The 15421-nt window shown below is 43.6% G+C and overlaps 1 protein-coding gene across 1 annotated transcript in view; it reads right to left on the bottom strand.

The window, feature by feature from the left end:
* Positions 1 to 15421, bottom strand: part of KCNU1 (potassium calcium-activated channel subfamily U member 1) — a 143143-nt gene that overhangs the window by 19076 nt on the left and 108646 nt on the right. Inside the window, exons 20-22 of the mRNA XM_052661510.1 lie at positions 7177 to 7273; positions 3157 to 3381; positions 1628 to 1814 (exon numbers count right to left, since the gene is read on the bottom strand). Of these exons, the coding sequence (XP_052517470.1) occupies positions 1628 to 1814; positions 3157 to 3381; positions 7177 to 7273 (509 nt within the window). The remainder of the gene's footprint in view (positions 1 to 1627; positions 1815 to 3156; positions 3382 to 7176; positions 7274 to 15421) is intronic.

Here is a 15421-nt window from a genome sequence, read left to right as displayed (position 1 = left end):
TGTCATTTTTATGCATCTCCAGATTAGCTCAGCAAAGGTATGGCTCACATTTTCTTAGCGAGGATTTTCAATGTAACTTGATATTCAGGAACTGCTTTGCTATTAGTTTCACTTAACAAAAACCCCTGAAACTCTGGTTTAGGTTGAGTGGTGTTTGGCTGTGCAGTGCAGGTCCATGCAGTAGCTGACTTAATTCATCCACCAAAGACTTGATGAGATTATTCATTTATTCCTTTGTCCCAAGAGCCCTCAATTTTCTTTCCTAGCAACAGTACTAGGAGTCAGACAGTGGTCTTTTGGTTTCCTGATTTCACTTGTGAACATGTCCATCCACTGTCATGACCGTGAAAGCTTTGTGAAGCTGGACTGTCTGCCCTCTTCAAGCTCCATGTGAAGTAGGACAGCTGTGGTCAGCAAGCCACGTGGTTGGAGGATGGAGTGCCCTATCTTAATACGAAGCATCCATATCCCCAAGGGAAACAGGTGGATCTGGGGTTGGGAGGCATCTCCAACCAAGGGTTGTGTTCACTTCATGGATTGAGAATCTGTTCTAAATACTGAAAATTACTCACCAATAATATTTTCATATTAAGTTAAGTGGCTAGTCATCAATTTTTAGAAATGGACTGATAGCTAAGCCTTTTCCCAATTCGGGGAGAAGGACAGCCACAAGTCTGCCACAGGAATATAGCTGAAGCACATTTTGGGCAAGTGAGGTGCACGGAAACTCCTCAGAGTCCACCTACTGGCTCACTTACTTTGATTTAATAAGTGTGTGTTACGCATCCACAGGTGCTTCCCTGGTAGCTCAGCTGGTAAAAATCCGCCTGCAATGCGGGAGACCTGGGTTCGATCCCTGGGTTGGGAAGATCCCCTGAAGAAGGGAAAGGCTACCCACTCCAGTATTCTGGCCCGGAGAATTCCACGGACTGTACAGTCCAAGGGGTCACAAAGAGTTGGACACAGCTGAACAACTTTCACTTCAGGCATCTACAGAAGGACCCTAATTGTGCTGAGAGGAGTACAAGGGAGGAAGAGATGCAAACCCCATCCTGAAGCAACTTCCCCACTTCTCACCATCTCTTCCCAACCTGAAGCTGAAATGTGACGCTTTTAGTTTATAGAAATTGAAAAGGACTTTAGTGCTAGTCTTCTAAAAATTCATGTAGTGAAAGTATTTTGAAGACTGAAAGAGAGTTAGGCTTCATTCTCTCCAAGCACAAAACTAAGAATAGTAACTTGAACATCTACTAGCTCCAAGAACTAACTGGCAACAATAATACTTGTTATTAACAATAATGAAATACCAATGCCTATGTTCACTAATAATTGATTCATAACAATAAACAGCACTTATGACTCCATGATTTTCCTTAATATGAGAAAACAGTGTTAGGCACATTCCAGTTAGGAGATGGACATCACTTTTCACTGGACTAGGGTTCCCCAGGACTGAACTGTCCACTAACCACTAATCCTAGTACAGAATTCTCAGAGCTGGAAGGGATTTTCCAAGCCATCCGGCTCCATTTCTCCTCCTCCCCATCATGAGCGTTTTTTAGAGAGGAGTTGACTCTTTGCTCATCCTATCCTCTCCAGCCCCTTTCTATCGGGGTGTGGTCCTTACGTGGCCCTGAGGGTGTCTGGGCCGAGCAGCTAATTCTCAGGTATCCGATGTTGAGCGTGGCCATGATGGGCTCTGTGTCCACCAAAGTCGGGCTACTGGGTGACTTACAGGAGGAGGATAAGACAGCACACATGGAACACTCCTCTATGTTGACCGCATGGAGGTCTACAGAATAGAGCGCAGATCCCTAAGGAGAGAAAATCGGGTGAGAGGACACTTGTCAGACGGCGCTGGGGCACTGGGGATGCTGCAAGCTTCTGAACCAAAGCTTGCATCAAGTCACCTAGATGACTCGAGTGGGAGGAGAAGGGGGCGACAGAGGATGAGATGGTTGGAAGGCATTGTCAATTCAATGGACAGGAATTTGAGCAAATGCCTGGAGATAATGAAGGACAGGGAAGCCCGGCATGCTGCAGTCCATGGGGTCGCAAAGAGTCAGTCGCACCTGAGCTACTGAACAACAGCTAAGGATAACAGTGGTGAGGAAAACATCACATCTAAAGATCTAAAGGTCACCTCTGCATCCTCACAATTGTGCTTGTAGGTGGCCCCACCTGGAACCTGGATTAATTAGTAAAGTGGCAGTTGCTCCTTTGGTGGAGAAATAGGGAGAGAGCTGGTCCCACCATTAGGTGGCTCAGATGCAGTTACTGGTGATTCCTGACACCAGCTGAATCTGGAGACTTCTGGTCATTTTCTTTCCTCCCTTTCTACAGACTGAGGTGGTACAGGGAATTTTGTGGTGACTTTTTTAAAAGCAATACAACTTGCTTCCTGAGACAACTGCTTTTAAAGAACATTTCTGATATATTGATAGCATTTCTTGAAAAATCAAATGCTTTGGTGCATCTCACACTGCCTATGTATATTTTAATCCAGGAAAATGCTGGCCTATAATGAGATACCTATGTTGGTTCAGAGCAAAGACAATTACAATCCACAGTACCACAGGTGCCTAATGGACCCATTTCTCAGAATTCCTCCTTTTCATACATCTATCAAGGACCTCATGGCATTATGTGGTCCATAAAAGACGAGTTTGCAGAAACAATGAGAAAGTTAGAGCACAGCCTAGAAAGGCTGGCTAGGATCAGCTCAGGTGTGCACACTAGGTCAGAATCAGATTCAGAAGTGCAGAGAAACTCTTTACATAAAGGCCACACACATGGTCATTAATATAAACATGAAAATATCTCGATTTAAATCCTAGTCCAGCTACTTATCCACCATGTAAACTTGGACAGGTAACTTCCTTTCTCTGTGCTTACAGTTCAGTACCTTTAAAATTTATACTATGGGGTTATTTGGAGGGTTAAGTGAATTAGTATGTGCAACCTGCTTCAAACCATTTCTGGTACCAGTAAGCACTGTATAATTGTATAAAATACTCTATAATACATTATTGATGTATTATTATTATCATGATTAATCCTAACAAGTATTATAATAATATATATATAATATATAATAATACAATGTTATTATTATTATCATTATAACCATTCACTATTCCTTACTGTGACACTTACAGGCAGAATGTATATCTGGGGAAAATTCCGGATAAATCGCCATTCTCTCTGCAGGTAATCCAGAGACCCAATGAACACAATGTCTTTCAGCTCCTGACGGGTATAGTTGCTAGCTCTCAACGGCATTACAAAGTTCCGAAGTCCCATCAGTGTCGAGTGGGCATCTCCAAAGACACATGCTACAATGTGGTTCCGAAACTCGTATTTTGCCTTGTCAGTTCGTTTCTAAGCATAAGCAGGCCAGATTCTGGTCATTTTTAGAAACAAGATGACAGTCCCTTAAAGAAGGCTCCTTCCCCACATTCCAACTCTTCTAGGTATATTAACACTAGCACTTTCATAACAGTAATCAGATTCTGCAAATCCTCCTAATAACATGGAACGTGGACAATTATACTTTATATCTTTTCATGGTGCTCCTGCTTATTTCACTTTTTCCAGTTTTATATTAGCTTGGAGTGCCTCAGTGAAAGCTCAGATTGGTATCATTCCTCAAGTTGTGAAACCACTGAACCAAATGGGGAAAATAGCTCTCATTTTCATTACGTGTTTTTAGACTCATATATGCTATGGTGGGCTTCCCTGGTAGCTCAGATGGTAAAGAATCTGCCTGCGATACAGGAGATCTGAGTTTGATCCCTGGGTCGGGAAGATCCCCTAGAGAAGGGAATGGCAACCCATTCCGGTATTCTTATCTGGAGAATTCCATGGACACGGGAGCCTGGCTGGCTACAGTCTACGGGGTTGCAAAGAGTCAGATGTGACTGAGCAACTAACACACACACACACACACGCTGTCGTGTAACTCCCTGAAAACTTGAAACATTCCAATCCTGTTGCTAAACTCAAGTAACTCCCTGAAAACTTAAAACATTCCAACCCTGTTGCTAAACTTATGTTTTCTAGTGAATCTTGAAAATTACACCACGTTGTTCAGTATGATGCAGATTTCAGTGGGTTTTTATACATATGAAAACACGTGTATTAGTTTGAACCATATGAAATTGCCTTCTTCTGGATCAAAAATGGTTGACTATTGGCAACTTCATGTGGTTCCACCTGCTACACTGAATGGATTCAAGAGAACTCCAGAGTTGAGGAAATTTATCATGAAAAATACACACAATAAAAGGTTACAAACATTCTATTTCATCTCAGTCATCTGACTATGTCCTCAGAATCTTATCAGTATGGCCGATTTTTAGCATCTCCCCTATACTTTTAAGCTGAAGACAAAACAATATATGTGATGGATATTTAGATCACGTTTCTCCCACATTCACAGAGACTTTTAAAAACGGTAACTGTCACTTTTATTTAAAGGAATATTTTTTAAAGGAATATTTCTGAAAGAAACATTTTAAGTCTCTGTGATTGATTTCAGTGAATGAGTCAATGTCGTCTCTCATGGTGCTGGGACGAGTAGAAAAAGCACTGATTTTGTATTCTGGTTTTTATTCATGTATGACCATAAACGAGCTAGCCTCTCTAACCCCCAATTTCTTTACATTTAAATGATTTAGAAATAAAAGTTAATTCTGTTGTGGAAATGGGATAATACGTTGAAATTTCAGTACTTCTGTCTTTAACTGTTTTCAATAACTATTTAATCCAATCTGAATCACACTGAATTCCTAGATTTTCAGAGAAGGACTCCTGGAAACTGGTAGAGAACTTGCTAAATGTATTGACAGGTCCTTCCTGCTTGAGAGTGTTCTACATTCCTGAGTAGATGAAGACTCAAAATATTTCAAAGGGATGTATCATTCATCCTTATGCCAGTCCATCGCTGGTTAAAGGACAAGCTTCTGTGAAACAGGGGCTGCTGAAATTTAACAGGATAGATAAGTCACATCTGATATTGCAACAATTAGAGTTTGTTCTATTAGCATAGACTGAGAAATACTCTTTCTGAAGGGAATGGTCCCGTGAGGGGACATGAAGCTGCTGGTCTGGAGATCCTTTCTAGAAAGTGATATGAATCTTAACCAAATCCATTAAATAACTGTCTCTGGCTAATCCGATTAGTTTTAACTTGAATAATGACGCCTCTAATGGTGTTTAATGGAACAGCTCTGAAGTCCAGAAATTGTTCTTCTGAGTAGAACTAAGCAATTAGGAACAAGATACATGGCGCAGGGCATTAATGGGTACAGCCAGTCCATTCTGAAGGAGATCAGCCCTGGGAGTTCTTTGGAAGGAATGATGCTAAAGCTCAAACCCCAGTACTTTGGCTGCCTCATGTGAAGGGTTGACTCATTGGAAAAGACTCTGATGCTGGGAGGGATTGGGGGCAGGAGGAGAAGGGGACGACAGAGGATGAGATGGATGGATGGTGTCACTGACTCGATGGACGTGAGTCTGAGTGAACTCCGGGAGTTGGTGATGGACAGGGAGGCCTGGCGTGCTGCGATTCATGGGGTTGCAAAGAGTCGGACACGACTGAGCAACTGGACTGAGCAAGGCAATTTCTCCAGGGAACTGTGGCACAAAACTGTCTTCCCACTGAGAAAGATGGTGGCTTCGGTAGGAAAGTGGGGAGTGCCCTATTTGCTCCAAGTAACAAATTGACAACTTCTGCTTGACTTTTCTGCAAAGCGAACCAAGTTCAAAGTTGGCGGGAAACTTGCAACCTGTACATTTCTCTTCTATGGTCACAGTTTCAAAACTCTCAGAACCTCTTAAACTAGAAGCCTGTCTAAATTCATCAGAAGACTCGGTTATATTTCACATCGAGTGCCATAAGGGGACATCTCTCAGAGCAAGCTGTCTGGGGACTTACTAAACAGGGGATAAAGAAACATCTGCTATTTCCATCTCTTGGTCTCTTGAATGCTTCCATCTGCAGTCACCTCCCAACCTTTCTAAAGATGTCCCTCCCACTGAAAACATGTTTGCCTTCCTGCTCAATGGATGTTTGTTTCATTTAAAATAAGACATACTCTCTAAAATGATGAGCTTCAGCAGTCCTAATAGTTTTCCAGTTGATATGACAGCTCTGACAACTTTGTGCTTCTGATCAAATGATTGATTATGCTTTTTACAAGAAATGGAACATATTTTGTCAGGACATTGGCACTGAGCACAAGATTTGCGCGCGTGTGTGCGTGCATGTGTGTAACAGAAAAAAGTGAACTAAACTATTTTTGGAAAGCAAGAAAAATACATAGTTATCAATTAGTCATAGCTGAACAAATTACACAGGGTTCTTACAACATGTAAGTAAACTTTTATTAGCTTATTTTAAATTAAATAAATAACTTTTTGTTAGTCAAATCTACCAGCTACTCCTTGAAAGTAAACCAGTGATTTTGTACTTGAGTTTCCAACTCTGAGAATAGATGGAGATAAAGAAAGTGGGTGTCAGAGCCTGGGATAAGGATTTGAGGTGTTTGCATCTTGGTTGCTGGCATTTCACTGAACTGAGTTAAGTTTGTCTCCTTGGGAGGACAGAGTCAAGGACAAAATTCTACATCTATACGGATCCACTCATGCTGTGTGGTGTGGGAGGACCAAGCACTACAGAGCTCCATCCTTGGCTAATACATTCAGCATACGTATAACCAGCTTTAAGAAAAAATACTATAAAAAAATCTCAACTTTGAAAACAATAAATTAAGGAAACATTTATCTACTTTAAAAACAAGGAAAGACTGCAGAATTCTTGAAAATAGTATGTTCCCCTGGTGCATGTAAATTAACCAGATTTACTAGAAAACAGCAAAGTTTCAGGAGAACATTATTCTGAATAACTGACTCAGCTGAACTATTAAAGGAAGGAGAAAGTGGTTGAAGAATCTGAGCTAAAGTGTTTTAAACGCTGGCATATTACCCACAAGGTTGTTGTCAAATGCCCCATCTGATACCCTGCATACATTTAGATGGCTCGTGAGGTTATATTTTTCCTTCAAAATGCACAGTTTACAAAGAGAAAGGGCAGGTGCTTATGATTAGTAGGAGGACACCGTCTCCCCTAAGAGGAGCTCAATTTCATCTGAGGTTTGGCTGCAGGTCACCTACCAGAATCATCTTGTTCAAAGGGGTGGCTCTGCACCAGTGAAACATGCCGCTGCTATCAAGGCGGTCGACCTCCTCTTCCGTTTCGCAGAAAAAAGTCCTAAATGTGGAGAAGGGACAGTTAGCCTGGGAACACTTGGGGCTCTGGTTAACAATGCCCGATACCAAACTCATTGAGCCTCGAGCCCAAAGTGAATAACACAAGGAAAGCAACCTTAGGTCTGTGAGACTCCAGAATAAAGATTCATGTCTGAAGAACAGCAAGGGGTCAATGTCTTCAGAGCTGAAGGCACATTAAACACTTTGGGCAAAAGCCAACAAGAATTGTGTGCACGTGTGTGTGTGTGTGTGAGACATACCAGTCTCTCTTTTTACCTTAGATTAGATGTGTTCTAAAGGTAGTTACGTCTGCTTAAGTTTTGCCCTTAATTTTGTTACTGTTTTGATGCTACTGCTGTTTGGGAGAGCTCATGAGAGATGTTTTGTGCACCTGAATCTAGAACTTAAAGGGTTAGGAGATCCAGTCATGAGTGGTATATCTCTCTCCTTAGCCTGTTTTCTTCTCCTCTCCTGTCCAGATCTTTTCTTACGGGTCTCGGTTGAAACATCCTTACTCATTAAATGCATTTTGCATCTTTTACAGCTTGCATCTCCCTGGCCTGCATTTGACTAAAACTTGCTCAAACCTTGGTCTAAGTCTTGGCGAACCCATCCATGTGATCACCCCCACACCGCAGTCAGCCACAACACTTTTCATGCCATAGAGTCAATCACCAAAAAGGCTGGAGGAGGCTTAGAAAAATTCCACTCCCATCCTGAGGAATATGTGCCTGTGAGAGGAGAAGGGACACCCTAAAAGGATCACTGAGAGGTCTGGGTTAGAAAGGACTATTCAAGTTGAGAGAATCCAGGCCCAGGCTGCAGAAACAACCGCAGAATCCCAAGGACTTAACCCAACACGGGTTATTTCTCACACGCACTATTCATTTTGCTGAGATGAACAGGTGTCTCTGCTCCATACAGTCACTCAGCGTCTTAAAGGGAAAGAGGATCTACTATATTAAGTTGATTGGCATGCCCCCCTGGAACTCATGTCCTCCTTGTCATCAAGGCAAGAGAAGAGAAAGAGATAAGAGAGTCAGGCTCAGGCATTTAACTGCCTTGGCCCAAGTCAACCAGCCATTGTACCTCACATTTCACTGGCCAGAACGAGTCACAGGGCTCCTGCGAGCTTTATGGGGCTGAGGAATCTGGGAGCATTTGAAATACCTGCTGAGCATTTCTGTCTGTTTCAGAGACTGTACCCCTTAGTTCACGGATAAAAGTCAAAGAGCTAACAGACCGTAAACCTGACACTTGAATATACTGATGAGGTTGAGATTACTGGTATTCACAGTTCCCACTCTCCTTTCCTGCCTTAGCAGATGGACAGGTTAGGTGAGGCCACGTGATTCATTCTGGCCAATGACGTGTGAGCGGTGATGGCTGACATAGAGAGAAGTCCTCAGGTGAGCCTCCATACCTCCTCCTAACCTGATGCAGAGATGACCAGCCTGAGTATATGAGTGATGATGTGGAGCTGATTCCTTGCCTTCCTGGCCCATGCTGGACATGTAACATGAACAAGAAATATGGGTTGTGCTAAGCCGCTAAGATTTCATGGTTGCTACCACAGTATTAGTCAGCCCTATTCTAACACAATTACCCTTTCCAAAATATTCCATAATGTGAGCAACTGGAGAAGTCCCTAGGAAATGTTTTCTGGAGGCAAATTTTGAGAACAGTAACTCCTCTTTGAAATGTACCCTACACCTTAGCATATGAAAGGTTCTGAAAAGTCTTGCAAAAAAGATATCATTTGAAATTTGTATAATTCAGTGTTTCACACTTTTTTTGACCGCAGAAATGTTACTACTTGCTTAACTACCTATACTTATTTAAACACGTCTGTTACTATGCCTTTTCCAACACACTGTACCATGGCATACTATGGGTTCAGCCCTGGTAACCAGTAGCTTAAGACAGCATTCTCCTGTGAGATTTTGCTATTCATCCATGGAGTAATATGACCTGTTTCTCTTTGTGCTGAAGGGTTAGGAGTATTCTCTGTGAATTAATACAGCTTGTTATTCGATACCTGGTCAAAGACTCAGACTCCAACATAATAGCAAGCAATTTTTGCTCTCTTTGACCAGGTTAATTTCTAAACTGCTATGTAAAATCATAATTTTTCTGACAAAGGAACTTAGATTGACATGTCAGATCTAAAGTAATGGGACAGAGAGAGGACACAGATAGAGAAGCTGAGGTAGGAGGCTTGAGGCAGAAGGGTTTGGAAAAGCAGAGAGGCTAATTGCTGATGAGATCAGCCAAGGACTAGGTGCAATTCCTAATTTTCCTCTCTATTTAATCTCCCTACAAGCTTAGTGATTCCAGTCATCTACCTAGCCAGAAGATGTTGAAATATAAGCCTCAAAGTCAGCTTGACCAAAATGAGCTACCTTGTTCATTCAAATTAACATGGCTTTTTGTGGTTTCAATATCTGTAAGTCATGAGCCCCAACCCAGAACCCTAAGAGCCAAACAGGCACACTCTTAACGGTGATGGCTAAACAGGACCATGGTGATCGTTAGGGGGAACACACCAAAGACCCATATCCGGTTTTGATTTTTATCAGGACTTGGAGAACGGGCTGTATTACTCATTCATAGAATCTTTTTTCCCGCCATGTGTAGCTTCCTCGACACTATGCCTCAGGTGCTAATATAGAGTAGCTAAGTTACCTTTGGGAGGTGGCCCTCGGCGCCCAGGTCTACAATAACTGCCCTACTCTTCTGCTCACTTCCTTCAGCTCTTTTTTTTTTTTTCTTTTTTGCCACTTCCTCCAGTTCTTCCTCTCCCAAGCGCACCCCCCCATAATGAATAAAGAGTCCTTGGTCTGGAAATGAAATGCCTTTTTGGCAAATGGAAGATGATCTCCTTCCAAGCACATTTTAACTTGACTCAGAGTAGCAAATAAGTCACTATACACATTTCTATAATAATAAAAAGCATGATCTATGTACGCAAGCTGTCACAGACAACGTCTTTCTTCATTCCGACGTTATGGAAAACAGATAGGCCTTAGAGGAAACACCTGTTGGAGACAGGCATTAAAGAGAACGCTGAGGAGACCCGCTTCATCATAAAGGCATCCATCTGGTGTCTTCGCCAAAGCAAAACCTGATGCAATTCAGTTCACCACCCCTTAACTAAAGCTCCCTCCTGCCATATGCCTCACAAATGACATGATCCTTGCAGAAATATACTTCCCTAAAGAGACGAATAAATCATCCATGAGAATGTGGAGCACCAGCAGTCTGAGGACTTGTAAACCAGCACTGGAACGTAAAGGCTGGGTCTGCTGGATGGAGAGGTAGCCGCACAGCACCATCCAGGTTATCGGAGCAACCTGAGGAGCCTCTTGGGTGAGGGCACTTTCTGGGTAAGAGACCTTGGCAAGAAGCCAGGTGGGAGTCCCCTGAGAGGTCCCTGTTGGGGATGAGGGTGGGGGTTCGGTCACAAGACTGGCTTCCTGTTGTCTGAGTCAACTGGGAGAACCAAGTTCCAATGGGGAGACCCCAGGAGGCATTGAACCTTGACATGTCCTTGGGATCAGGTCTCGCCTTCCGCCTTGGAGAGCTGATGGGCTTAGTGTGCTGGCTGGGAAGAGCATGGCAGCTGCCCACCTGGGGCGTGCGGAGCGGTACCGGAAGGAAGCTGCCTGCATTCTTTGCCAACAACTGCCTTGCTTCAGGCTGCTTTGATATTCATGAAGCAAACGTCTTGTGAACCCAAGCTTGGACCTGTCCCAGCTAAGGAAGGCAGTCTCTTTGCCCTCTGCTCTCTGAACCATTTGAAGAAAACTGCTACTCCGCCCGGGCCACAGCAACCTATCTTGTATGAATCCTGTCCCTTAGCAGCTGTCCCCAATCTTTTTAGCACCCTGGACTGGTTTTGTGGAAGACGATTTTTTCCATAGACTGAGTGGGGGGATGGTTTGGGAATGATTCAAGTGCATTACATTTATTATGCATTTTATTTTGAACATTATTACATCAGCTCCACCTCAGATCATCAGGCTTTAGATTCTGGGAATGGAGACCCCTGACTTAAAGGAAAAAAGGGACCATGCACCTTTGGTTTCCAGTGGTGGCTCCTGAGGTGACAGAGATCCAGCCGTGCAGGGAAACCTCTATGTACAAGGTGGGCGAGGTTTCAGGGCCAAGTCAGGAAGCATGGTTTCCCAGAGTGTAAGTCGGCTTCCATATTTCATCCGACACACATTCTTGACTCTGGTTATTCTTGAAAATGATCCGCCAATAGAGGAGATCCTCCACTGATCACAACATCTATTAGAAAGTTCAAAAGGCACCCACAGTTCCTTTTTTGGTTTGTTTTTGCAGGATTCATTTTTGGATGTGTTAGGAAACCCTGGCTTGTGACGCTTCCATCTGAAACCTCTCTAAAACTCCACAGGTGGCTAGTAAATTCTGAGAAGAGAGGTTGCTGGCCTGGATGCAGAACCATATATTTTTTTGCTCAAGACTTGAGTTGAATAAAAATAACACGCTTCATCAAGTCTTAGCACAGGGAGAAGGACAAGTCCCTTGGCTGAGGAGGAGAGGAAGGATGTTGTTGGGGAGGAGAGGAAGGATGGGTCCCTGTGTCCAGGAGTTCCAGTGCCCTTCTCGGTTCAATCTTTGGGAAAATCCACTGCTACTGCTTCTTGAAAGCAGTGTTCAAGTTCTCACTGAAAACGGAGGGGGCAATCTTCAGTCCCAGATGCCTCTGGAGCTGCAGAGGATTTTGAATCTTGGGGGCTACAGCTGCTTTCTCTCCAAGGACTCAGCACAGACGTAGCAACAGGGCTTTGCAGTTCATATTTAACCCGGAAATAGTCACTTATCATCAATTCGGACTACCATCTTTTGTGTTCCGGGAAAGAGGAAATTTAAATAGGGGAAGGCGAGGGCATTTTGCCTACTCTCTGCTTTCCCCTGCCTCTCTCTCAAACTTACACACATATACATACACCACACACACATACACAAATGCTAGAGTCAAACTTCAGAATATGAACCTTTATGGTCATATTATGATTTCATTTTTCTGGGTTGCACCCGGTCGCCATTTACTCATTTCAAAGCATTATTTTCACCTTGGAGAGAAACTTAAGGTGTAAAAACATAGATAAATTTTGCAGTCTTTTCACATAGGAACCTGTGTATAGGCAAGCAGAAAAGGGCCCCTGGGAGCACTGAGAAGCCTTCAGTTCAGTTCAGTCACTCAGTCGTGTCCGACTCTGTGACCCCATAAATCGCAGCACGCCAGGCCTTCCTGTCCATCACCAACTCCTGGAGGTCACTCAGACTCACGTCCATCGAGTCCGTGATGCCATCCAGCCATCTCATCCTCGGTCGTCCCCTTCTCCTCCTGCCCCCAATCCCTCCCAGCATCAGAGTCTTTTCCAATGAGTCAACTCTTCACATGAGGTGGCCAAAGTACTGGAGTTTCAGCTTTAGCATCATTCCTTCCAAAGAAATCCCAGGGCTGATCTCCTTCAGAATGGATTGGTTGGATCTCCTTGCAGTCCAAGGGACTCTCAAGAGTCTTCTCCAACACCACAGGTCAAAGACCAAGTAACTGTGACAGGAACTCAGGAAGGCGAAGGGTCTATCCCACCTTCCCTCATAGAAAGGCCTCAGGAGTTGCATCCTTTTCAGCAAGAAGGGGAAAGCACGCACCAGGCTCCGTGCTGCCCCCAGCCTCCAGTTTGACTGGATCTTCTTGCTGAGAAACCTTTACTGGGTAAAAGTGAGAAAACCCGCCACAACAATCTCATGGGGTGTGACACACTTTGACAGCAGGCTGGTTATCTAGAAAGCACCAAGCCCTCTTGGTTCTCATGTGGGAAGCTTAGGGAAGGAGAAGGGATAAGAAACACGGAGGCGGGAGGGACTATTTGGGAGACTGAGATTGACATATACACACTACTATGCAGAGGGTCAAGAATCTGCCTGCAGTGCAGGAGATCTGGGTTCGATTCCTGGGTTGGGAAGATCCCCTGGAGAAGAGAATGGCTACTCATTCCAGTATTCATGCCTGCAGAATTCTGTGGACAGAGGAGTCTGGCAGGCTATATAGTTCATGAGGTTGCAAAGAGTCGGACACGACTGAGCGACTAACACTTTCACATATAAAACAGGTAACTAATAAGGACCTACTGTATAGCGGAGGGAATGCTACTCAATATTCTGTGATACCCTATATGAGAGTGTGTGCAAGTGTGTGTGCTCAGTTGTGTCAGATTCTCTGCACTATTTCCTGCTCCAGGGGCTCTTCCCAATGCAGGCATAGAACCCATCTCTTGTGTCTCCTGCATTGGCAGGTGGATTCTTTACCACTAGCACCACATGGGAAGCCACCATATAGGAGAATACAATCTTAAAAAGAGTGAATACATGTGTATGTATAACTGATTCACTTTGCTGTACAGCAGAAACTAAACATTACAAATCAACTATACTCCAATAAAAAGTAATAATAAGAAGAAAAGAAACCCACTGTGGGGCAGCTAGGGTGACGGACTCTGGTTGGCTTAAGGCTCTGGTGTCCCAGACAAGAGGCTTAAGTATTAATACTGGTCACTTGACAGCTAGAGTGGGGATACTTTCCCTGCTAATCTGAAAAGCTCATAGACAGAGAGGAAGGAAGAATAAAGCCTTGGAAAGCTTGAAAGCCCAGAAAAGCTTCCACATTGCCGCTGTTGTTGTTTAGTTGCTAAGCCATGTCCAACTCTTTCACAACCTCAGGGGCTGTAGCCCACCAGGGTCCTCTGTCTATAGGATTTTCCAGGCAAGAACACCGGAGTGTGTTGCCATGCCCTCCTCCAGGGAATCTTCCCGACCCAGGGGTCCAACCCGAGTCTCCTTCACTGGCAGGTGGATTCTTTACCACTGAGCCACCAGGGAAACCCTGAAAACTTTCCACGCTTCTACCTATATATAGACAAGTCTGGCTGATATTCAACTGAAGAAAGGACAGTGGGGTGACTGGAGTCCTGAATGTCTTAAGACAAGTAGGTTCCGGTGAATTACACCTTCCAACTTCCCTCTGGTTCCTGTCTCCTAATTCCTGGCATATGTAAAGTCTTCACAAAGTCATTGAAGAATGATGAACTTTGGTGGTAAAGACTGTTGGTATGACTTTTTTAAAAAAAGTCTGAAAATGGTATTTTTAAAAAAGAGAAGAGGTGTTAAACGTCAGGACATCAGTGTAGTCTTATTTCAGTCTACTCAGGAGAATGTAAACTGTGTTCTGATGTAAACCAAGCCAGCCGTGAGGAGGGCGTTTTGTTTGCTAGTAAATGCTGCTTTCCAGATGGAGTTGACCAAATCCACTGCCTCTATTTTCCATATTTACCATGTGAAATCTCCACGAAGACATTTCTTTCCATCCTCTTGCCTTAGAAGTTAGACCTGAGGTCAGAAGGGCCCTGGCCCAGGTGAAGGCAAGAAGGGGAGGGTTTTTCCATGAGATTAACCCACATCCGAGCTCACATGCGAGCATCTCTCTGCTAAGTTTTACTTTATTTCTGATGAGTGTAAACTGACAGATTCTCTGCAGAGCATATTCTGTGAAAGCATTCACGCAGGCATCTCAGAACTGAAAATTGTTACCAGACAGGAGATGGAGGAGAAAGATAAAAAAGGATAATTCCCTTCTTCCTCACCCATTCCCCAAAAGGATCCTCATTTAAATCTCTTTTTATTTTATGGATATTGCATTTGGGATTTCCTACAACGTGAGGACAAATGAGGCATGACCTAGAGCAGCGGATACCTTTAATAAAGGCTGGAGACTGCCCTGGGCGAGAAGCCCGGGGTTGGGGTGGGGTTGGGGGGGACAGCCTCACCTCTCCCGGGAACCATTTCCTTAGCTAATTTTTGCGGCATGAGGTTGTGTTTTCAAGTGCTCTTTCCAGCATGTTCTAAATATCAAATGACCCCGTAAACACAGAAGTAGATCGGAATGAAAAATACTTTCCTCCCTCAGACAGTTTGGGATACAATTTTCCCTGTTCAGTGGGCTAGGAACTGAATGACGGAATCAGTTACTCAAATACTTTTGATGTTAAAAGGAAAACACATTACAGAAAAAAAAAAGAAAAAACACGTTAAAGGAAACAAATGCATATTTCAGGCA

The sequence above is a fragment of the Budorcas taxicolor genome, chromosome 24 (assembly GCF_023091745.1).
Source record: "Budorcas taxicolor isolate Tak-1 chromosome 24, Takin1.1, whole genome shotgun sequence".
Taxonomy (NCBI): Eukaryota; Metazoa; Chordata; class Mammalia; order Artiodactyla; family Bovidae; genus Budorcas; species Budorcas taxicolor.
Note: the sequence above shows the minus strand (reverse complement) of the source record. Positions and strands in the feature narration are given on the sequence as shown.